The following is a 26,468-nucleotide window of genomic DNA, read 5'->3' as shown; positions in this document are numbered from 1 at the left end:
GAAGGCGGGACTGGGACATGTCCACGTTGCAGAGGTTCAGAAGACAGGAATGGGACATGTCCACGTTGCAGAGGTTCAGAAGACAGGAATGGGACATGTCCACGTTGCAGAGGTCCAGAAGACAGGAATGGGACATGTCCACGTTGCAGAGGTTCAGAAGGCGGGAATGGGACATGTCCACGTTGCAGAGGTTCAGAAGTCGGGAATGGGACATGTCCACGTTGCAGAGGTTCAGAAGGCGCGAATGTGACATGTCCACGTTGCAGAGGTTCAGAAGGCGGGCGACTGGGACATCGCGTCCACGTTGCCGTTGTGACCCGTCTTAAAGTCGTCCTCCGTCTCCGACCCGGTGACCGACAGCTGAGACTCCTCCACGTCCTCCATGATGCGTTTCTTTTTACTCCTCACCAGAGGCGGTTCGACGAGGTGGCGCTTCCTCGCGGACGTGAGCCCTCTGCCCAGCGTGCCTCTCTTGGGATGGTACAGTCTGGGGTTCAGGATCAGAGGCAGCGTCACGGCAATGTCTATCCCGTGGTCGGTGGTGCAGCAGAGCCCGGACACGGGGAACCCACGGAGGCTCACGGCGGTGTTCTGGTACAGTGGCAGGCCGGGCAGCGCCGCCTGGAGGGCCTGGCAGAGCAGCACGTTCTCACCGGGCAGCGGCGGGGAGGAGTGGACCTCTGCTGAGGGGAATAACACAGGGTTTGGGTTGGAACATCGTTCAAGTTACAGTGCTGGGAGTCAATACTGTCAGATAAGATATTCCTTTATTGATCCCCTTGGGCAATTCGGGTGTCATAGAAAGAGGCGGGAGGGGAGGTACAGGTATGGGCAGGGTAATAGTAGAAAAAGACATAAATATAGGCAATAGTTAGATCTGAATATAGAAATATGAGAAAAATAAACAGTGTAAACAATACAATTAACTCATTAACTCATCAATTGAAACATATGTCAAACATGTGGGTAGTAGAATAAATACATTAGCTTAGCCTATTTACTCTTTTTCATATATACTCCATATATTCACATCTTACACTGCAATTCACTCCTTTACACTCTGGTTCGATGCCAACTTAATTGTGTTGTACTCTGTACAACAAGGCTGTTTTCAAGGAATTCCAGGCCTTGATTTGTGCAATGACAATAAATAGCATCTAATGTAATCAAAAGCAGCAGAAAGGGGGAAACGGGAAGCAGTTCACCGACTGGGGCTACAGTATAAAATTAAGTGTCAAATCCTGGTTACCATCATCAATTCAATTCAATTAAAAAAACGTTATTAGTCCCGCAAGGGGCAATTTAAGGCATGAATACGGCAAACAGCTGCACTTATACACATCCAAGACAGAACAGGGGACAAGAGACATACATACACTATTAAAGCGCAAGAGACACGACGCTAGAACAGGATCCTTATATTGTTGATCATGATTCCACTGACTGGTAAAAAAACACTTGAGACCATACCCTTTCTCTGTCCACCATGCCCTCGCCTCTCCGTGACCCTCTTCCTGAGGGTGGAGACCTCTGCCAGTAGCTTCTCCACTGCTCTCTCGCTCTGCTCAACACCCCTGCATGCCGTCTGTGGATCGAAGGGGTAGAACTGAGTATAATGGTGTAGTTGTCGACAAAAACGTTTACAGGGTTCCCACAGACATTGCAAAGTACTTTTCCAATCACTATTTTTCATTTTAAAAAGGGCATAAAAGGATACAATTAACTTTTAAATGCTGCTTTTTATAGGGAAAAAATATCCGATCCAATATGTATGGCTTAAAACCAATTTCTGACAATTAGTGACACACAATTCAATTTCTTGATTGAGATTTTTTTTTTATATCATGGATGAACAAAATGTTCAATGCGAATGGTTGATTTCAAGGACTTTTTAAGCACCTTGTTAAAAATTGGCTGTTTTCAAGGAATTCCAGGCCTTGACTTTTTTTTTGTAAAAAATCAAGCACTTCAAGGACTTTGTGCGAACCCTGCATTTAGTCATTTAGCTGAACGCTTTTATCCAAAGCAACTTACAAGTTCTGTACAACAAGTCAGCAGGAAGGGCACAACTCTGGCAACTAAGGGTCAGTAGCATTGTTCGTCAAACAGTGTCGAACTCGAGTGCATATTAGCATAGTAGGTAGTAATATAGGCATGATAGATTCCTTAGTAGGAGAGTGCATAATACTAGTGAGAGATACCTGCAGTTCAGACAGCAAAGAATCATTCATAATACTGATGTCATCCACTTCCTTCAGGGATCCTTCTGAAGAGAAGAATCTTGACCTTTTAAAAGTTAAGAAATTCCACGTTATGCGAGAAAATCCACAGACACACATTAACCCTTCAACGCGAAATTTAAAACAAAGTATCAAAATTAGTACATGACCTTTAATACACAAGCAGTATTCTTTTGACCATATAAATGTGTATTCGGTATATTCACATTAACTGTTGACGAGTGTGGTTTGTAGACAGTGTTTGACATGCGTCTTTTTTTTTTTTTACTCTCAAGTTCTTTAATAGTTGTCATACAGAAGTACAGAATACTTTCATACAAAATGCTTCTTACTGTTACGCTCCAGAGACTGTGCTAGACAAGATAGTATCAAATAACATAATAACATAATATAGCATGAATTTAGAAGAAGAAAATGAGGTCACAGTGTTCGGTATAGACATATGTACAATGTTCTGAGTTACCATATAATATACAATACACAATACTATGCAGTGTACTAATGTACAGTACTATCTAGTGCAAAGCAGAAATGGGATGAGGTACAATTTTAGGTACAATTTACAGTAAGGTGTACGAGTTGTAGTGCAATCCTTCATCCATAAATATAAAGTGTGGGGAGTGGGTGCTACAGTGTGTTTGTTTAAAGTGGGTGTGTGCTATAAAGTGTGTGGAGTGGGTGCTACAGTGTGTTTGTTTAAAGTGAGTGTGTGCGTGTGGATGTGTGTGCTATGTGCGTTTGGTGGTTGTTGTTGTGTAGTGTTCATTCATTGTTCGTTTAGCAGCCTGATGGCCTGGGGATAGAAGCTACTTCTGAGTCTTTCTGTGCTCGCCTTGAGACTCCGGTATCGCTTGCCTGACCGCAGCAGTTCAAAGAGGCAGTTGTTCGGGTGACTGGAGTCTTTAATGATTCTCTTAGCCTTGCCCTTGCAACGCTTGTAGTAAATGTTCTGGAGGGTGGGGAGCCCCCCTCCAATTGTGCGTTCGGCTGAACGTGTCACTCTTTGTAGTCTGCTTCGGTCTTTTGCAGTGCTATTCCCAAACCAGGAGGTGATGTTGCCGGTCAAGATGCTCTCTATTGTACATGAGTAGAAGTTCTTAAGGATCTTCTGGCTGACTTGGAACTTCCTTAGGCGCCTGAGGAAGTAGAGGCGTTGTCGTGCCTTCTTCACCACACTGTTAATGTGTGTGGTCCATGTCAAGTCCTCGGATATGTAGGCTCCGAGGTACTTGAAGCTGTTGACTCTCTCAACCGGTGCCCCGTCGATGCTGAGGGGGCTGTAGTCCTTGACCCCCGACCTCCTGAAGTCCACAATCATCTCCTTTGTTTTGCTGACGTTCAGGGAGAGGCTGTTTTCCTGGCACCATCCCGCCAGGACCTTGACCTCTTCCAGGTAGGCCCTCTCGTCATTGGCAGAGATCAGGCCCACCACCACTGTGTCGTCAGCAAATTTGACGATTGTATTGCTACTCCGCTGAGCCACACAGTCGTGTGTGTACAGGGAGTAGAGGAGGGGACTCAGAACACAGCCCTGGGGGGCCCCTATGTTGAGGGTGATGGATGAGGAGGTGCAGTTGCCTGCTCTCACCACCTGGGGTCTGCCAGTCAGGAAGTCCAAGACCCACTGGCAGAGGTCATAGCCCAAGCCCAGGTCCCTGAGCTTGGCTATGAGTATGGAGGGGACTATGGTATTGAATGCCGAGCTGTAGTCGATGAATAGCATTCTCACATAGTTCCCCTGCCTCTTGTCCAGGTGTGATGCTGCTGTGTGCAGCACATGGGATATGGCGTCCTCCGTGGACCTGTTGGGGCGGTATGCAAATTGCAGGGGGTCCATGTTGATGGGGAGGGAGGAGCAGATGTAGCCCTTTACTAGCTTCTCAAAGCACTTCATGGCTATGGAGGTGAGAGCTACAGGGCGGTAGTCGTTGAGGCAAGCAGGCTTGGATTTTTTGGGTACAGGGATAATAGTGGACTTCTTCAGGCAGGTGGGGATGACAGCCTGTTCTAAGGACAGGTTAAATATGTCAGTGAATACTGGGGCCAGTTGGTCGGCACAGACTTTTAGGACGCGGCCGGGGATGCCGTCTGGACCTGCTGCCTTCCTGATATTCACTTTTTTAAAGGTCCGCCTCACCTCATGCTCTGTTACCCTGAACACTGCGCCTCCATCAGCAGCCGACCCCCCCCCCCCCCATTGCCGAGGCTTGTGAGCTGGTGTTGTTATTACCAGCATCAAACCTCGCATAGAAGGTATTGAGGTCGTTTGCTAAGGAGATGTCACTGTTCAGTTTGAGGGAGGCGCCTTTGTAGTCTGTCATCGTTTTGAGCCCCTGCCACATAGCTCTAGAGTCAGCTTGTTCAAACTGGAGTTCAATTTTATCCCTGTAGCGCCGTTTGGCCTCTGACACTGTCCTCCTTACGTTGTGTCGCGCCACCTTGTGGTCATTCATGTTGCCTGCCACTAGGCCGTCATTGTATGCTTTGGTGCGCTCTCTCAGAGCTTCACGGACGGATTTGTCTACCCAGGGTTTTTGATTTGGGTAAACTTTCATTTTGGTAGTGGGGATTGTTTCTTTCACCCTAGTACAAACATAGTCCAGCACTGTCTCCGTGTAGGCATTAATGTTATCTGTGTCGCGGAACACAATCCAGTCTGTGTGGTGAAACACTGACCGGATCGTCTCTTCTGACGTCAGATCCCATTTCTGCACCTCTCGCGAGACTACGGGAGTACTTTTAATTCTCTGTTTGTACTTAACCAATGTTGTTGTCTCTTAACCAATCAGAAGTAAAGGTCTGTTTTACTCCTGTTTTTACACACACAAAAAACCTTTTCCAGCCATAAATATAATTAAAAACATATTTACCATGCATAAACAGCTCAGTCATTCAATTGGAAAACATGTCTCCATTCCTTATTTATTATTTTTTAAAAGGTAGGGCACCCCTTTTGCTTAAGTTTGGATTGCAGATTGGACCTTTAAAGTGCAACAGAAATGTACCCCTGAACACCACCACCATGCCGCCAACACACTGCCACCACGCTGTTGCCACCACACCACCTCCACACACTGCCACCACACTGCTGCCAACACACTGCCACCACACTGCTGCCAACACACTGCTGCCAACACACTGCCACCACACTGCTGCCACCACACTGCTGCCAAAACACTGCTGCCAACACACTGCCACCACACTAGTGCCAACACACTGCCACCACACTGCTGCCAACACACTGCCACCACACTGCTGCCACCACACTGCTGCCAAAACACTGCTGCCAACACACTGCCACCACACTGCTGCCAACACACTGCCACCACACTGCTGCCAACACACTGCCACCACACTGCTGCCAACACACTGCTGCCACCACACTGCTGCCAACACACTGCTGCCAACACACTGCCACCACACTGCTGCCAACACACTGCCACCACACTGCTGCCAACACACTGCTGCCAAAACACTGCTGCCAACACACTGCCACCACACTGCTGCCAACACACTGCCACCACACTGCTGCCAACACACTGCCACCACACTGCTGCCAACACACTGCCACCACACTGCTGCCAAAACACTGCTGCCAACACACTGCTGCCAACACACTGCTGCCAACACACTGCCACCACACTGCTGCCAACACACTGCTGCCAACACACTGCTGCCACCACACTGCTGCCACCACACTGCTGCCAAAACACTGCTGCCAACACACTGCTGCCAACACACTGCCACCACACTGCTGCCAACACACTGTCACCACACTGCTGCCAAAACACTGCTGCCAACACACTGCCAAAACACTGCTGCCAACACACTGCCACCACACTGCTGCCAACACACTGCCACCACACTGCTGCCAACACACTGCCACCACACTGCTGCCAAAACACTGCTGCCAACACACTGCCACCACACTGCTGCCAACACACTGTCACCACACTGCTGCCAACACACTGCCACCACACTGCTGCCAACACACTGCTGCCAACACACTGCCACCACACTGCTGCCAACACACTGTCACCACACTGCTGCCACCACACTGCTGCCAACACACTGCTGCCAACACACTGCCACCACACTGCTGCCAACACACTGCTGCCAACACACTGCTGCCAACACACTGCTGCCAAAACACTGCTGCCAACACACTGCCAACACACTGCTGCCAACACACTGCTGCCAAAACACTGCTGCCAACACACTGCCACCACACTGCTGCCAACACACTGCCACCACACTGCTGCCAACACACTGCTGCCACCACACTGCTGCCAACACACTGCTGCCAACACACTGCTGCCAACACACTGCTGCCACCACACTGCTGCCAACACACTGCTGCCAACACACTGCTGCCAACACACTGCTGCCAACACACTGCTGCCACACTGCTGCCACACTGCTGCCAAAACACTGCTGCCAACACACTGCTGCCAAAACACTGCTGCCACCACACTGCTGCCACCACACTGCTGCCAACACACTGCTGCCAAAACACTGCTGCCACCACACTGCTGCCAACACACTGCTGCCAACACACTGCTGCCAACACACTGCTGCCAACACACTGCTGCCAAAACACTGTCACCACACTGCTGCCAAAACACTGCTGCCAACACACTGCCACCACACTGCTGCCAACACACTGCCACCACACTGCTGCCAACACACTGCTGCCAACACACTGCTGCCAACACACTGCTGCCAACACACTGCTGCCAACACACTGCCACCACACTGCTGCCAACACACTGCCACCACACTGCTGCCAACACACTGTCACCACACTGCTGCCAAAACACTGCTGCCACCACACTGCTGCCACCACACTGCTGCCACCACACTGCTGCCAACACACTGCTGCCAACACACTGCCACCACACTGCTGCCAACACACTGCTGCCAACACACTGCTGCCAACACACTGCCACCACACTGCTGCCAACACACTGCTGCCAAAACACTGCTGCCAACACACTGCTGCCAACACACTGCTGCCAAAACACTGCTGCCACCACACTGCTGCCAACACACTGCTGCCAAAACACTGCTGCCACCACACTGCTGCCAACACACTGCTGCCAACACACTGCTGCCAACACACTGCCACCACACTGCTGCCAACACACTGCTGCCACACACTGCTGCCAACACACTGCTGCCAACACACTGCTGCCAACACACTGCTGCCAACACACTGCTGCCAACACACTGCCACCACACTGCTGCCAACACACTGCCACCACACTGCTGCCAACACACTGCCACCACACTGCTGCCAACACACTGCCACCACACTGCTGCCAACACACTGCCGCCAACACACTGCTGCCAACACACTGCTGCCAACACACTGCTGCCAACACACTGCCACCACACTGCTGCCACACTGCTGCCAACACACTGCTGCCAACACACTGCCAACACACTGCTGCCAACACACTGCTGCCAACACACTGCTGCCAACACACTGCTGCCACACACTGCTGCCAACACACTGCTGCCAACACACTGCCACCACACTGCTGCCAACACACTGCCAACACACTGCTGCCAACACACTGCCACCACACTGCTGCCAACACACTGCCAACACACTGCTGCCACCACACTGCTGCCAACACACTGCTGCCACCACACTGCTGCCAACACACTGCTGCCACCACACCGCGCTGCCACCACACCGCCACACTGCTGCCACCTCTACACTACCACAACCACACCGCCACCACCACCACACCGCCACCACACTACCACAACCACACCACGCTGCCACCACACCCACGCTGCCACCACACTGCCACCACAACCACGCTGCCACCACACTACCACACTACCACGCTGCCACCACACTACCACAACCACACCGCCACCACACTACCACAACCACGCTGCCACCACACTACCACGCTGCCACCACACTAGGGCTGCACGATTTTGGGAAATAATCTAATTGCGATTATTCTGACAGATATTGCGATTGCGATTTGCGATGCGATTATAACATTTAAAAAAGAATTTACAAGAAGAATGTTGCTGCTTTCTGTAGTCGGGTCCCAACTGCAAAATTACTGTATTACCCTGTATTATACACTTTTACTATCATGTAGACTATTCTGCTTTGTGTTTACATGTGATGTATTGTATACATGCACATTTATTATGTTCTTGTGTGATGTATCGCACATTTTATTGCTGTGTGATGTATTGCAAATGTTATTGCTGTCATCTTGGCCAGGTCTACCTTGCAAAGGAGATCGTGTATCTCAATGGGACTTCCTGGTTAAATAAATCTTTTTTTTTTTTTTTTTTATTGCAGGCTTGGCGATTTGATAATTGCATCATTCCAAATCGCGATTTCGATTAAAAAACGATTAATCGTGCAGCCCTACACCACACCATCATAACCACGCTGCCACCACACCACCACTACCACGCTGCCACCACACTGCAGGGTCAAACACTGACCTGTGTCTCTGCACGGCTCGCTTGTAGCCCACTGATGAACAGGGAGCAGAAAACTTCCAGTAGTCCTGCTGGTCCAGGGAAGCCAGGTTGTTGACCAAGAGAGGGACGTTATGGAACAGTCTACCCAGGAAGCAGAGGACAAAGAGGGACATTATGGAACAGTCTACCCAGGAAGCAGAGGACAAAGAGGGACATTATGGAACAGTCTACCCAGGAAGCAGAGGACAAAGAGGGACATTATGGAACAGTCTACCCAGGAAGCAGAGGACAGAGAGGGACATTATGGAACAGTCTACCCAGGAAGCAGAGGACAAAGAGGGACATTATGGAACAGTCTACCCAGGAAGCAGAGGACAGAGAGGGACATTATGGAACAGTCTACCCAGGAAGCAGAGGACAAAGAGGGACATTATGGAACAGTCTACCCAGGAAGCAGAGGACAGAGAGGGACATTATGGAACAGTCTACCCAGGAAGCAGAGGACAGAGAGGGACATTATGGAACAGTCTACCCAGGAAGCAGAGGACAGAGAGGGACATTATGGAACCGTCTACCCAGGAAGCAGAGGACAGAGAGGGACATTATGGAACCGTCTACCCAGGAAGCAGAGGACAGAAAGGGACATTATGGAACCATCTAGAGAACAGGGGCATCATAGGGACGTAACAATTAAATACAAAGACAGACTCTTTTCAGATTATTTGAGCAAAGATTCGATGCATCGTGGAAATCATACATTTTTTGACAGATTCAATTCATTTTGATACTTTTAAATAAGTATAAAAGGAGTATAGATGAGACAGGACTGGTTTGAGTCAATAGTAACGTATGCAATTAAAACAATACAGTTCAAGTTTCAAGTTTTTTTATTTGTCATACAGAAATACAGAATACTTTGCATGAAATGTTTCTTTCTGTTTCGCTCCTGAGTGTGCTAGATAATAATAAGATAGTATAAATAAGTACAACAAGTAAAAATAGTGTAAACAATAATTGTTCAGTATACCTCTATATACACATCTGGTACAAAAATGGTGAGGTATATCTTAGCTTGTGGTGCCACCGTTGTGGTGGTGAGGTGCAATAAGGAATAAGGAATGAGAGATGTGCAATTCCCTTACCAATAATATAAATATAAAGTGTAAAGTGTAAAAGTGTAAAGTGTGATAAAGTGGGTGCTACAGTGTGTTGTTTATTTAAAGTGAGTGTGTGTGTGCTGTGGGTGTGTTGCTGGCCTGTTATTGTTCATTGTTCAATCATTGTTCATTGAGCAATCATTGTTCATTGAGCATCCTGATGGCCTGGGGATAGAAGCTCCTTCTGAGTCTCTCTGTGCTTGCCATGAGACTCCGGTATCGCTTGCCTGACCGCAGCAGTTCAAAGAGGCAGTTGTTTGGGTGGCTGGAGTCTTTGATTATTCTCTTAGCCTTGCCCATGCACCGCTTGTTGTAAATCAAAATCAAATCAAATGAAATTTATTTGTAAGGCCCGACAACACACGTTAATGTCCCCATGGGCCGGACACGTCTTCTTTAAACAAGTCAAGAAGAAACATAACAATAAGTCAAGAACAAAGCAAGAACACCATAAGGTTCAACAAATTTAAAATAAATGCAAATAAATGAATGAATGCAAGCACTCCCAGACATACCCCACGCGAAGGTAAGGAAAAACTCACTAAAACCTAACAATAGGGAAAGAATGCTCCACAGGCAGTGTGGAGGAGAGAAACCTTAGAAGGGCCATTCAAGGGGGGATCTCCCTTCTTAGATGTCGGTGATAGTAGTGTTGCAGACTAACAGTTGGTAAGCATGCACTCATATGTGTAGTGAAACACAGATGAGTGCATGCAATAGCAACTGAACATTTTGAAAAATTAAAGATAGAGCTGATAGCGATAGCAACTGAACATTTTGAAAGACTAAAGATAGAGCTGATAGCGAATCTATTTGAGGCACAGGGGCGACCAGGGAACAAAATAACTGGGCGCCCATCGCCAAATGCGTGTAGATTTACCGTCTGGCGTCTAACAATAATAGTCTGCCCGCCAGCTGGCGGGTGTAGTTCATATCGATACTCTTATTTTGAAAATCCTGTGCGGGTCTCATTGCCGCCCCAAGCGCAGCTCCAGTCATAATATCTGGGCTCCGGCAGCTAGCAACGTTCAGGTTCATATGATACTCTTATTTTGAAAAACCCTTAGCAACTCTGCGAGTCATATGATATCCGCCCACTCAGTGTTGTTTCTTGAAAACAGAGCAGCCTTGTAAACAGAGCAGCGTTAACACAGCAGTGCGCCTACAGACGCGAAATAAGTCTGTGATGTTTTTTTTCTTCTCACAACGAGTCCAATGCAGCTACATGCTTTGCACCGTCGCCATTCCTTTATGCCCACATCGCCCGAAATTAACGTTTATGTACCAATCACTACAAACGTTAACGTCAGCTAACAAGCTAATCCTGATGATCAGACGAGACAGAGCCATAAACAGCACTGAGGAAAGGGAAATGGGGGGGGGGCACTCTCCCCTTCCCTGTGTGTGTGTGTGTGTGTGTGTGTGTGTGTGCGTGCGTTTGGAAAGACGACGGAGTCACTAGTCAGGACTCAGGACAGGAGCATATTATAGTAAACTGAGGATTACTGAGGATGGACAGATAATGTTGATATTCAAATATAAAAATGTTTGAGAGGAGTGGAAGTTTGAAGACAGACTACAATATGATGCGGGGGTGGTGAGTTGAAACACAGTGTGTGTGTGTGTGTGTCCCGACCCCACTTCTATGTTTCAATAAATTATTTGCATTTAAAACTATTAACGCTGACTCATTCCTTCAGTCCACTCAAAATTATGCTAATATTCCTTATGTTGTTTATGATATTAATTGAAAATAGCATATGAGAGTATTATATGTAATAATAACACATGGCGATATACTAAAAAGCTATTTATAATTTTTGGCTAGTAAAAAATCTGCCCGGCTGGTACTTTTAAAAATCTACCAGCCAAATGGCTGGTAAGTCAAAAAGTTAAGTTTGGTCCCTGGGGGCGACACAAAGAGGGTCGCATCCTCCCCGTCTTAATGCCTTGGAGAGTGGGAAGCCCCCCTCCAATTGTGCGTTCGGCTGAACGGGCCACTCTCTGTAGTCTGCTGCGGTCTTGTGCAGTGCTATTCCCAAACCAGGAGGTGATATTGCCAGTCAGGATGCTCTCTATTGTGCATGAGTAGAAGTTCTTGAGGATCTTCTGACTCACGTTGAACTTCCTTAAGCGCCAAAGGAAGTAGAGGCGTTGTCGTGCCTTCTTGATAACACTGTCAATGTGTGTAGTCCATGTCAAGTCCTCGGATATGTGGACTCCGAGGTACTTAAAACTGTTCACTCTCTCAACCGGTGCCCCATCGATGCTGAGGGGGCTGTAGTCCCTGACCCCCGACCTCCTAAAGTCCACAATCATCTCCTTTGTTTTGCTGACGTTCAGGGAGAGGCTATTCTCTTGACACCATCCCGCTAGAACCATAACCGCCTCCAGGTAGGCCCTTTCGTCGTTTGCAGAGATCAGGCCCACCACTACTGTGTCGTCAGCAAATTTGATGATTGTGTTGTTGTTCCGCTGTGCCACACAGTCATGTGTGTACAGGGAGTAGAGGAGGAGACTCAGGACACAGCCCTGGGGCTATGTTGAGAGTGATGGATGAGGAGGTGCAGTTGCCTGCTCTCACCACCTGGGGTCTGCCCGTCAAGAAGTCCAAGACCCACTGGCAGAGGTCATAGTTCAAGCCCAGGTCCCTGAGCTTGGCTATGAGTTTGGAGGAGACTATGGTATTGAATGCTGAGCTGTAGTCGATGAATAGCATTCTCACATAGTTCCCCTGCCTCTTGTCCAGGTGTGATGCTGCTGTGTGCAGCACATGGGCTATGGCGTCCTCCGTGGACCTGTTGGGGCGGTATGCAAATTGCAGGGGGTCCAGGTTGATGGGGAGGGAGGAGCAGATGTAGCCCTTCACTAGCTTCTCAAAGCACTTCATGGCTATGGAGGTGAGAGCTACAGGGCGGTAGTCGTTGAGGCAAGCGGGCTTGGATTTTTTGGGTACAGGGATAATGGTGGACTTCTTCAGACAGGTGGGGATGACAGCCTGTTCTAAGGACAGGTTAAATATGTCAGTGAATACCGGGGCCAGTTGGTCGGCAGAGACTTTTAGGACGCGACCGGGGATACCGTCCGGTCCTGCTGCCTTCCTGATATTCACTTTCTTAAAAAGGTCCTCCCTTTTGGAGACTCAGTGTTCAGGATAACAGAACATGAGGTGAGGAGGACCTTTACAGCAAAGTCCTTGTTCACACAGGTAAACGCACATTTTGATTCACATCATTAATCAAGACCAATGCAGTTGGGTGTCCGTGACCATTTCGCTGCGTTGGCTATTTTTCCACATCCCCCAGAGTTTCGTCAGGAACTGGAGCAGAGAGAAGCACTCAAACCTTGACCTACTGTATGCAGCCTGTGTGATGTGAAATGGAGAACATGAGGAGAGAGAGTGCTGTTATGACCTAAGACCCATCTGAAGAAATGCTCAACGACAATGACACTATGTAACAACAACCCATCATCTACTCACAGCACACTCACTTTAAATAAACACTCACCGTAACACCCACTCTACTCACTTTAGACACTTTAACACACTTTATATTTATTAGCAAAGAGATTGCACTACAATCCATACCTCCTCATTGCACCTTACCCTACCTAAGTTGTACCTCATCCCATTTCTGCATTGTACCTCACTGTTACTATTTTTTTTTACTCTGTATTGTATATTGTATATGTATATTGACTGAAAACGTTTTGTTTACGTACTTTTGACTTTCTATTTTATACTTATCTATTTTTATCTAGCACAATCCCAGGAGATCATACAGAAAAAAGCATTTCATGGAAAAGTATTCTGTATTTTACTATGATAACTATTAACCCTTTAATCGCCAAGGACGACTTTAGACGTCATTGCTTGCCATGCTTAATCTGCCAATGACGTCATACAGCGTCTTTGAGATCAATATTTCAAAAATCTGTCATGGCAATCATATTTCACCCACGGAGACTTGAGACTTGCTGTTGATCTCCTCTCAACTCTCCAACGGTTCAAGACCGCCATCTGGTGGCCGCTCGGCGAATCGCCAAAACCGGAAGTGAGCGGCAGGAAGTGGTGCTCACCCATATTTCGTCCGGCCACTCACTATCGCTAGCGGGACTCCAGCTTGATACACTGGATAGCGATCCGTTGCCAATAACTCGATAAACAACATGATTTGGACATATAGTATTATACAACCTGGAACTGGACCAACTAGATCGACATCCCATAATAGCGAACTTTCTGCTCCACGCTGATCGCCCAACGCTACGAGGAAGCTGCGGTGAGTTTCAGCGTGTTTGATTATTATTATACATACACACTGCTCCGATCAACATATCACCCATACTAAATAAATGATTTAACGTCGGCCACGGACATATAAACCCCCCCCCTCCGGTCACCAGCAGATGATGAGGCATGACGTGTAGGACCTTGTACAATTGAAATTTTTAATCTGACGTCAATCGGTATCAAACTACATTTGATAATCTAATATATGTATTTAGGGCTATAACTCACGTTCTGCAGAATGCTGCAGAAAACGATAAAAACATATTTATACTTTAGACCGTATTTTAGTATGAATATGTGAATGAAAAAGTAGAACGTTGCTACATCCTAAACGATAGATACTTGACGTTGAATGGGCCATAGTAATGTCAATTTAGCAATACAATTTAAAAAGTTATAGCCCTGCAAAGAAGGGGAACATCTCCATAGACAAATAGAGCTGGCAGAGGATGGTATAAGGATGGATATAAGCGTGGCAGAGAAAGGGTTAAACAAACTTGAAACTTGAACTTGAAATGTTGTTGTCGTTTCATCTTAAATCAATATTCAAGATATTTATTTGTCATATGCACAGTTAAACAGACAGTTACACTGTACAATGAAATAGTACTTTGTTTGTTAGTCCCCCCCTTCACACATAATCACAAAATATAGACTTAAACTAGAATTAAAAAATATTAAGAAAAACCGGAATGCTAAAATAAAGAAAATTAACTCTTTCTGCGCCATACCCGAGATTTCTCGGGTTTCAAATCCAACCATTGAGCACCACCCCCGAGATTTCTCGGGTTTAGATCATCTTTTGTTTTTATCGATTTTCCCATTCCTGTGTCTCCCTGGCACCGCTGCCTACGTTATAATTGCAATGACGATCGAATCCCGACAGGTGGCCTACCTTTTGAACTGGGTCTCTAAGGTGTCTTTCAGTGCCTCGGTACCTCCGGCTGCAGGAATCCCTTCCCCCTCAAAGTGAACCACTACACAGCCATCTGTCGGAGATTTGCTCGCCTGAAACCTATTGTTTCCCGTATTATAGCCAGATCCAATGCACACGAGCAATGGCGATCGCGATGGAACTACACGGATTATTAATTTTGGAGTACCTTCTGACTAAGTTACGGTCTAGTTTAGGTATATTTTACTGAACCTAAAACATGCTTTTGTATTGATCACAGCGTCGTATTTTACCGAACCTAAAACATGCTTTTGGTAACGATCGCAGCTTCGTGAAACGACCACCCCCCTTGATGATTTTGTGAAGAAACATCTATGTTATATACCTTTGATTTGGAAATAATATAGGTTTCAGGCGAGCAACCCAAACGATTTGCGCATATGCATATAACACGTCTCATATCTCACTATCTAGAAAACGAGACCGGATTATTTCAAAACGGGGCGATGTTTAGCATGGAATAGCGCACAAACGAAAGTATGTAGAAACTAACTGTTTTGTCAATGTTGGACTATAAACAAATGAGCCATACTATTGTCTCCATAGCTATAATACAGAACACACGATGGTTCTGCAAACATCGCGAAAATGGTCAATAACGCTGGCGCCATTGCGTAAAGATGGGAAAACAGCGTGGCTCTCAATGAGTTAAAAAAATAAAACAGAGTAACTATCATTCAGTGTAGTGGTAGTGGCATTGTTGCAAATAATAACAATTTGTGACAACAGGTTATTGGCATTATTAACAACAAGAATAATATTATTAAATTATTACCTAAAAATTCAATAAACATATAATTTTTTTTAAATAATTTATAATAAATATAATATTAATAAATATATAATATAATAATATATTATAACAATAAAGAATTAACAATAATATTATAAAATGTATAATAATAATAAAATAAATATATAATATAATAAGCCGTTTAATATAATAATATTAATAATATAGTTAATATCATCATATTAACAATAAGTGACAGTGGAGGTGACTCACAGCAGCAGTCAGAAGACCCTTTCACACTGCCCATTAAATGTCCCCTATGCGAAGAGCGAGTCCTGACCTGCTATGCGACCTGAAGACGGCGTACTCCAGGCGATGAGTAGAGCCCGACTCCGTAACCCCAGTGGGCGTCAGCAGTAGGAAGATCATCTCAGGGTTGGACAGGACCTTCTTCAAGTTCTCGTGAACCATTTGTTCTCTGAAGGTCATCTGTTGTTCCGTGTTCCTCCGCTGTCTGTACCAACCGAGCACATCCTCCTCCAAAAAGGTGAACAATCACAGCCCATATTTACAATTCAGCAACTATTCAATGACAATTCATTTTTTATAAATACATTAGGGATGGGACAATATGTAGAAATTCAATATATTGAGACAGCAAAACGCGACGATTATCAGATGGCAATCAAACAATAGACCTGTCGCTAAACCACACCCCAAATAGAATTTGTCCAATCATATCACAGCTAAAATCCTAGCTTGGAGAATAGTCGGACAACAAGAGAAAACCCATGTGTGGCGCATCAAACCAGACGGCTGTGATCGAAACCACTGTGAAGAGTTCAGTTTATATGTTATTATCTACCTAATATCCGATGGTGAAACGCTGTGCGTGGGGTACCTGTAATTCGGACACCAGGTACCCTGAAAGACTGGATGGAGGAGTATATTTCATACCTTTTCCGAAGCCCAAACGAAAACTAGAGAAATGCAAGAGATGGATTCTGTTGTGTCGTCGACCACATACACAACTGAATGTGAAGACCATTACCAAGGACACTTATGTTTGCTCAAAGGTAAGGTCAATTCATAAAGACATAATATTTGACGGCATGTATTAGAAACGTAGACCAAACTATTAGTTTGCTAACGTTTGACTTTGACTGCGAACTAGCTATCGTATATCCAGCCCAGTTAACTAACCTTAGCAGCTAGCTAACGTTAGCTGCCAACATGTAACGATACCGCAGATATTTCTGCATCATAAGGTTAGCTTTCTGCATCATAACGTGAGCCTTCTGTATCATAAGGTTAGCTTTTTGCATCATAACGTGAGCCTTCTGTATCATAAGGTTAGCTTTCTGCATCATAACGTGAGCCTTCTGTATCATAAGGTTAGCTTTCTGCATCATAACGTGAGCCTTCTGTATCATAAGGTTAGCTTTCTGCATCATAACGTGAGCCTTCTGCATCATAAGGTTAGCTTTCTGCATCATAACGTGAGCCTTCTGTATCATAAGGTTAGCTTTCTGTATCATAACGTGAGCCTTCTGTATCATAACGTGAGCCTTCTGTACATAAGGTTAGCTTTCTGCATCATAACGTCAGCAACGTTACCGCAAGCCAGGTGCATAACAGTGGAAATGATGACCAACAAGGACAGTTATAGATGTAATGTAGTGACCACCATTGATAGTATAAAGAACTGGCTAACAGACAACAGAATACTAATAACATGAATACTACTACATGCACTAAGAATGCTCGATGCACTTCAGATGCCATAGTGCCACTTGAAACCAGTAACAGGGACAACGATGTAAACAGTAAATAAGTCCTGGACTTTTCGTTTTATCCCTGACAAGGCAAACACAAATGTTGATCTGTCAAAGTTGTTATGTTTGTTGTCAATAAAATCCACTTTGAGCTGCATTTTATGTATGAAAGATGCTCCATAAATGAACTATTATTATTATCTGTCTATGCTTAGCTAATACTCAGCTTTTTGTGTTTTTTTCACAGAATGAGGTTTGCTGGAGATGTTACTGCCCTCACAGAGACGACACAGGTCAACCCAAGACAGGACATGAGTGACAATGAAAGAGGTCTGATTTATGTTTTTGGACTAAAGTGAGCATCATGGAATGTGTGCAGCTTTACAATCATGTCATGGATGAACTGAATATATTAACTGAATAATATCCCTCTCTCCTCATTCACCTCTCCCCCTCATCCCTCTCTCCACATTCACCTCTCCCCCTCATCCCTCTCCCCTTATCCATCACCCCTCTCTCCTCCCCTCTTACTCCAGATGAGGAGTGCCGGCCTGTGGGCACCAGGCTCCCCCAATGGAAGGTGGACATTACTAGAAAGCTAAACAGAATGCTTAAATAGGAATGTTAGAGGTTCTAGAAGGTACTACTATGACATCATCACCAACGTTCCAGAATGATCAGGCAGGACTAAGGTTCTAGAATGTACTGCCATGACATCATCACACATGTTCCAGAATGTTTGGGCGGCACAGATTTTTTAGAATGTTCCTAACAATAGGTCTGTGGGTGAATTATGTACCATTACAATCACTACAGTACTGTATTAAGTTTCAAAAGTAAAAGTACAGTACATATTCTATAGGGTGTTCTTGTATTTCAGTGCATTCAACCCTCGATTGACCTGAAGGTTGTTAAAGTGGTCCAGTTATGCTGCTCTGTGTCCCTCAGATTGCTGGTTTACAATGTTAAAGTACTTAATCTTCATCAACAGTTGCTGATATTGCAAATGTCAACAGACCAGGCTATTAATCCACAATGGAGGTACTAGAAGAATATAATGTTAAATTACCATAGATGTATCACAACAACACATTATATTGTTCGCTATTCCAGTTTATATCGTACATCCATTTGTGTAACTGTAAAGCCATGTATATTTATTGTATATATTAAAAATAGTGGCTATTTATGTACACTTTAGTTGTGGGTTTTCTTTTCTAATCAGTGATCTATCTTGAGAATGTGTTGTATATGCATTTATTTATGTTCATATTAAATATAACTTATACTTAGTGTTATAAGAAAAGCTATGTCCTGTACCCATATACTGTGATTTACAGGTATTTTGGTAAATGGTAATGGCTGTATTTATATAGCGCTTTTATCAAAGCGCTTTACCATTTGTTTCTCACATCTTACCTATTCACTCACACATTCACACACCGACGGTGGAGGCAACCATGCAAGGTGCCAACCTGCTCATCAGTGTCTTGCTCAAGGACACTTCGACACGCTGCCCGGGAGGAGCAAGAATCAAACCGGGAACCTCCGGATTACCAGACGACTGCTCTACTTCCAAGCCACTGTCGCCCCCTATTAGGTCTATTTTATTATTAGGTATTTTTACTTTGGTCTCTATCACTATACATTTATAGTTAGTGTAATCAATCATTTGACCTGATGTACACTAGAATGTGCAGCATACCATTATCTTCTGACGTCTCACCCCTTTATGGAGGATTGTTGGCAAGTGACAGCTCTCACTTTTTTCCTCATTCTAGTGACTAGTGACACAACTGTCGGGTCTAGCTCGTATACTGCGTTGGACCACTAAACTAAATGTATCAGCAATAGTAGTAATCATGGATTATCGTCATAGTTCTTGTAATCTTCAATCAAGTCAACTAAGTAATGGTTGAGACGTTATCTATAGCTAATGCTTGCATCACCATGGAGGTCTAAGGTAAATGTGTATCTCATGAACGTACTTTTCCACTGCATATTGTAACCCTCTGTCTGCTTCTAGATGAAATATTTGTGTTATCTTTAAAAAAACGGGTCTATTACCTAGTCAGGAAAGGGGCTGCCTGCAGCCATCGTCAACGAGAGTCATTCACGGTCGGCTTTGTGTCCGAGTTTTCAAAGGGGGCGTGGCTTAGCGATAGGTCTATTGGAATATTATTTTTGGAATACACCCGATCGCAGGTAAGAACGATCCGACGTCAATTTTAGCTTGATCCTGCAATGCTTTCATACTGATCGGGCTGATAACCATTTTAGTGTTCAATACGAATGCCGTTACTGACAATCAAATAATCAGAAACGACCCCCCCCCCCCCAAATTGTGAACCCTGTATCATGAGAGAAGAAAATCATCCCATCCCTATTAAACTATTATTAGTGCAAGCTCCATTAACTCACCTGCTTATTATCTGACAAAAGATGTCTTATTATATCCTGGTTTATCTCTCCAACTCCATTATAGAAGCTAAAAGAAGAGCATGGATAAACAGTTAGATTAGATTAGATTCAATAGTCATTATACAGCACAACAGTAATAGGTTTGGCATCCAACCAGAGTGCAAATGTAACAGTAAAGTGCAATAGTAATATACAATGTACAGGTGATTAAACTGGGTATAAAATATATAAATGAGTACTACTGAGTAATAGTGCTAATCAAGATGTATGTACAGAGTTGTAGTATTAATATGTACAGTGATACAGGTATAAAGACACTGGTAGTAAGTCATAGTGGTCAGCAGTGTCACTAAGAGTAGGTACAAGATGTACAGATATAGTATCTACAGATATGTAAAAAGGATTATATGCAGGTATGTACAGACGGATGTGGATAGATATAAATACGGTAATAATAAATAAATATATATATATATATATATATATAGGTATACAGTATATACAGCATTATTGTACATGCTATCATAGTTATATGGGTTATATGCAGGTGTAGTGGATATATAGAAGGATTATATGCAGGTATATTCAGACAGATTTATTACTATATGCAGTAAATATAAATATATGCATCATGTATATACGTTCAGTGGAGTGGCTTCCAGAACACAATATTAGCCTAATGTCCACCTAATACTGTACTTACCTATTCGTTTTTCTGCAGGTTATATGCTTCTGGATATCTGGAAAAATAGAACCGGTTATGAGATACCGTTATGATGTGTAGCTATGCTGAGGAGGAGGCGACCCTGTGCAGGTAAACAAGTAGTACTTACAAATAGTTTCCTCGAGTTGAATGTGATCAGCCTGAGAGTCGGTGATGTTACTCCTCTCTTCAGCTTTACTTTCCCCAAGAATGAGACCTTCCTGTAAAGTTGACGAGAGTCAAATCATCAAAGGCTACATATGTACCTACCTCTACCTACACACACACATATAGTCACTTATTGCACCTCTCCACTGTCCCGTTTGCCTGCCAGCCAGCCAGCTCTGTCACCTGTCCTCTTGGAACCAAGTATGGTTTCGTCAATATTCCAATGTACAGTTTTGCTTGTACAGTTGTACAGTTTCCCCCACCCCGCCTACCCAACCACCTCCAATGTACAGTTTTTACGTCAAATGTATATCACTGATTCTTGAGAGTCGGGACAAAACACTTTTTAAATATTATATTTTGAGAATACACACTATATTGATTAGAGTTATATATTCATGTAGAGAAAGGTCTGAGCTATTTAACCATGTAAAGGTGCAGGCTCTACATAGAAAAACATTTTCAACAAATTCACATGTTTCCCTTTGAAACTTGATTTGTGTCAACTCCGTCAGACACACAAAAAAGTATATAATTCTAATTATTCCAGTCCAACAAGAATCTAAACTTCTGAAGTATGTTGTAATAGTGTTTAGTTACTCTGGTATGCAATAAAATATAATATATAAACCTCAGGTGTAATTTCACACTATTCTGAAAACCCAGAGGCCAGAGTTAGAAATATTAGCATTTTCAAACTTTGTTTTTAATTTTGATATGATAAAAAAAATATCATTAAGTAAATAAGACACAAGAGGATGAAGATCTAATGCTCCTTTATTACTTAAACAACATAAACTGAAGAAGGAATTAGTATTTTCCCCAAGATTAACAAAAATAAACATCTGACGGTGTTGACAAAGATCTGACGGTGTTGACGAGAAACTGACGGAGTTGACAAAATTGGATTTGCATCTCTGCTAAATTTTTTAAACAGATGGAAGTGACAATAATAAGAACTAATAACTCCTTGTCTTATACTGAACATTTTCTAAATAATGTATGAAGAAGGCCATGTAGGCCGAAACATGTCGGTTTTTTTAAAAAGATTTTTCTAAATAATGTAAGCCAATAAATAAAGGCTTTTTAAAAAATTGTAGAGCTGCCTTGGATCTCAACCTTTCTTTTATTTGTTAACTCAATTGTAATAAACAACAAACTTTACATACACCGTTTCCAACTATTACAAAATGCACCGTTTCCAACAACAAAAACAGTCATGGAGACCAGGACCCCTTCTTCTCGTCCCTGTTTTCATCTACCTCCTCTATACCACTTCCTGATCTCCACTTTCTCACCCACTTCTCCTCTTCCTTTCCTTCTGCATTTCTGATTAGTTTCACTATGATGTCTTGAACTGGGTAGAAACAGACATCCTTCTTGCCACATTTGGGCTGAACCTTTTCTGTTGGACCATGGGGATGCAAAAATTCCACTTTCACTTCTTGTTGCTCATTATCCACATTGATGGTCTTGGCTAGCCACCAGTGGTCATCATATACTACTGCTAACCAGTCTCCATTACTAAGGCTGCTAACAGTCATTACTGTCACCGTACCCTCAGGACCTTTCAAAGGTTCTTCGTCCAACTCCTCCATTACATCTTCCATCTCCATACCCTCTTCCATCTCATTTTCCATCTCCTCCCACAACATGGCCAGAGGTCTCTTCTTCCTTGCCATCCGTGTATCACTCTGCTGTTCTCCTGGGTTGCCATGGTAATAGGAGGTAGCTGGGCAGAAGCACTGGCAATCCAACATCTTGCTGCAAAAGCAGGATAGTTGTCTGTTGTGGATCCTGTCCTTATGTGCGATGATCTGGTGTATTTGTCTTGTTGAGGGAACCGGTTTGAGAGGATTCATGAGAAGTGTGTTGTATCTTTGCATGTCTTCTTCCACAATGTGATACAGCTGAACACCATTCAGACTGTTTGAGACCTTTTTGAAGAATATGTGTCCATCCGTCACATCATTTCCTCTCAGGACTAGGTTGTCAGCTGTTCTTTTTACTGTTCCGCCAATGCCGTTTGGTGCGCCCTTACCATGAGAAGTGGGGAAGAAGTTCCACGTTGTCCTTTCAAACCCCAGTGTAGGTGGGATACCAGACAGAAGAAAAAAGTTCTTCTTGTTCTTGTTAGCTTGGACCATCAGACCAAAAGTGCACGGTGGTAACCTGTGGATATTTTGTCTTGATATCTTTTAGGACTGGATCCATTTGTGTCCAGATTGCCGCAGCATCCTGTCTCTTTGACTCTGACAGTGTGCAAAACCCTACCTTTCCACCCTTAGTGTAATGTATGGAGTGTTATCTGTGGCAGATTTTGTCCGAAATGGCAGGCCTGAACTTCAGCTTTATATTTGAATTTCCAGGATTCTGAAAAGTCAACATGGACGATTGCTGTACTCTCATCACAGGACTCAATTGTGTTGCTGTATTCTTTTGACTGGTTTCTCACTGAACACACATGTGTTGTGGTTTCCTTTCTGAGTTTTTGGTCATAGAGTTTGATGAGATCTGAAAGGCTGCCTCGGTGTTCGACGAGCTTAGTGTTGATGTCGATTCCATTGCGTGTGTCTTCTTGTACTCTCTCCCACTGCCTCCATTGAACATTTTGTCTTGCTCTTGGGTTGTATCTGTACCTTTGTTTAGACGTCGTGAGCAGGCGCGAAGAAGGCAGGCCTCACTTGCTGGAGAGCAACAAACTAATTGAAAACTGTCATCCAGTTTGTTTGACTTCACAACACCAGACATTTTAAGGACCTCGAGCATTAAGCATGCATTTTCATGTATTTGACACAGACATGTCTTCCGATCAGATGCTTTTGGTGCTGTGACATAGAAGGGCCTCAGAGCACAGAATGAAGAATAGCTCAGCTTTACAGTGGGGTTCTTAATCTGGAATTCAGTGTGGAGGTTGAGCATGGAGTCTAGCAGGATCATTATCTGCCGCTTGATCTTGTTCCTGGTGATTGTGTCAGTCTTATCCGGCGTCACACATGCAGAGTTCTGGAAGAAATCCTGAACAGTCTGTGTTATACCCTGTATTAATGTTGGCTTTTTCTGAGGCTGCTCCTTTTCTCTCATTAACTTGTAGGTTAACCCACACTCTTTCATTTGTTGAAGAAGACGATACTTTTTAAGAATCGTGCCTGATGACACACTCAGTGCTGGTTTTTGGCGCCGTGGGCCAGGAGTTTGTTTGTTTGTCTTCAGCTCTCTTCTGGGGATGTTGTGGAATAGAAGGGCCTTTTGGATTTTCAGATTCCTTACTTTGCTTCCTGATAGCATCTTCTTTGTTTCCGTGCCTGGTGAGTCCAGTGGTGATGTATTTGTAGCCTTTTTTCTGTGCATTATTGTTTTTATCGGGTTGTTTCGTTGCTTTGTTACATTTGTAATATTCTTTCATCGTTTTTATTTCTCTTGAATGCCTTTTTCGCATTTTACTTCGTTGCTTTTCCTGTCTGGGAGACTCCCTGCACTTTCTGGCATTGTTATCTAGAATATCCTGATCTGATTTGTATCTGATCCAGATTTTTCTTGAACTCTACACTTGTGACAACTGATAAGATTGAGACAACTGACTAGAAAAATATGATCCTGTTGATCACTCCATACCATAATGTATTACACTATGGATGGAAAGAGTCAGATAAAGGATGATGTAGCAATCTACAGTAGACACACATGGACCAGTCCTATATTAAGAATTATTATAAAGATATTAAGATGAAATATCCACAGTTTACCACCGTTCACCTTTGCTCTGATGATCATCATCTAAGTAAACAGTATAATAACAAGAATAACTGTTTTCTTCTGTCTTGTATCCCTTCTGGGATATGAAAGGGCAACATGGAACTCCTTCCCTGCTCTATAAGAGGCAAGAGTGTAAATGTTTGGTAGTGAAAACTACACACTGCACCATTATGATTTTACATCAATCAATCAACCACGTAGACAAGTGATATATTTATATTTATGTATTAACACATGTGCTGGGAAAGTAAGACAATTATTCAATAAGCAGACCACAGCCTGCCCATGCTCTAAAAGTCAGAAGTGTATTGTAATGCATGCTATTATATGCACACTTCTGTGCAGATACAACTCTGAAATAACATTTAAATCCTTTACCATGTTCAAAAATAGTATAATAATAGTATATTATGAGGTAATTGATGGATTTGTCAACTCCGTCAGCTTACACGTCAACTCCGTCAGACACACAATCTGATGGAGTTGACGTCTGACGGAGTTGACAAAAGGGCACACATTTTCCCTCCAAGCCTGTATTGTGCACTGCAGCTAGCTAGTTTTTTGGCAGTTGCTACTGTAGCTGTCTTAATAATCTCACTGAAACACTTGAATTCAATCCACTATTGTTTTTTAAAAGTATAATAACGGAGAGATGGTGTTGACATGTTCCAGCTGTGACCATAGGAATATTGACATTGTTTGTCTAAAATATCAAAAAGTATCAAATTTACCAGACCATGTGTGGTAGTGTTGCATTCACCACAGGCAGGAAAAGGAAAAGGGGTCCTCGGGGATAGAGCTGGCCATGCTATTGCCTGATTTAATTAGGTTTATGAAAAAGTCTGACGGAGTTGACATAAACTGAGGACACAACTTTGATAGGCAGATTTCTATGGAAAATATTATTTGAGTTTCATGGCATGCATTGTTTTATACATTTATAACCCTTATCCTTGATTTGATATGTATGTTTTCACAAGTGGAGAGGTTTTTCAAGCTTTTTTGGGCTTGTCAATAATGTGACCCTTGCTGAGGACAAGAAAATTAACATGGGAGCTTCTAACCACAGATTATACATTTAAACAAATATCCCCCAAAAAACAAATATATGTGCTAAAACAAAACATCAGTATACACAATACCTTTAGATTGAACTTTGTGAGTATGTCAATCATTATTATTTTTTTTATTTTTTTATATAAATTAGACTTTTCTATGTAGGACATGTTTTGTCCCGACTCTCAAGAATCAGTGATATACTATCTTTTTTAGACTATTTTTTGTATCACAAACAGTACTGTATTTGTAAATCTGGTATGTCATAAATGTATAGATGTAGCAGTACTGTCTATCTGTATGTCATATTATATGTTATGATGAATTGAAGATGGGGGACCCTGATGTAAACAAGACGAAAGTCTTTCTCTGGTCTGCATCCCATTAACAATTGTATTGAGCCGTACTGTACTGTATCCATTCTGCAATCAGTTAATAAAGTTTTCAATCAATCAAAAGTCAACTTCCAGAAGTAACGTTAAACGATCTGAACGTAGTAACGTAACGCAAGTAGGCTACCGACATGTGGCTAATGATGCTGCTGCTTTCATCAACCAGACAAAACTAAATTTTAATCCAACAATAGGTGGTTATATTCAACTGCAAATTAAACAATAAGATTAACTCACCACGTCTGAATCACAGTTTAAGTGCTGAAACATTAACGAACCGAGAACAATTCCAGATATGTGGACACTAGACGAGGTGGAGTCCGCCGCCATACTTGTTGTTGACAGAGAGTCGC

General features: G+C 43.6%; 1 protein-coding gene across 4 annotated transcripts; it reads right to left on the bottom strand.

The window, feature by feature from the left end:
• Window positions 1–260: 260 nt before the first annotated feature.
• abraxas1 (abraxas 1, BRCA1 A complex subunit) lies at window positions 261–26,468 on the bottom strand. Of its 4 annotated transcripts, none has more exons than XM_084324285.1 (9): window positions 26,353–26,468; window positions 20,874–20,964; window positions 20,744–20,780; window positions 20,041–20,107; window positions 16,185–16,381; window positions 8,727–8,846; window positions 2,202–2,286; window positions 1,471–1,585; window positions 261–683 (listed from the first exon to the last, which is right to left on the bottom strand). In XM_084324285.1, the coding sequence occupies exons 1-9, from the start codon at window positions 26,443–26,445 to the stop codon at window positions 271–273; spliced, it is 1,218 nt and encodes a 405-aa protein (XP_084180411.1). In that variant the 5' UTR covers window positions 26,446–26,468; the 3' UTR covers window positions 261–270. The 4 variants fall into 4 exon arrangements, with proteins under 4 accessions (XP_084180411.1, XP_084180412.1, XP_084180409.1 ...); XM_084324286.1 differs by having other exon boundaries at window positions 16,185–16,378; XM_084324283.1 differs by having other exon boundaries at window positions 16,185–16,385; window positions 20,042–20,107.

The sequence above is a fragment of the Notolepis coatsorum genome (genome assembly GCF_963971535.1).
Source record: "Notolepis coatsorum genome assembly, chromosome: 11".
Classification (NCBI taxonomy): Eukaryota; Metazoa; Chordata; class Actinopteri; order Aulopiformes; family Paralepididae; genus Notolepis; species Notolepis coatsorum.
This window is presented reverse-complemented; position numbering and strand designations above follow the sequence as displayed.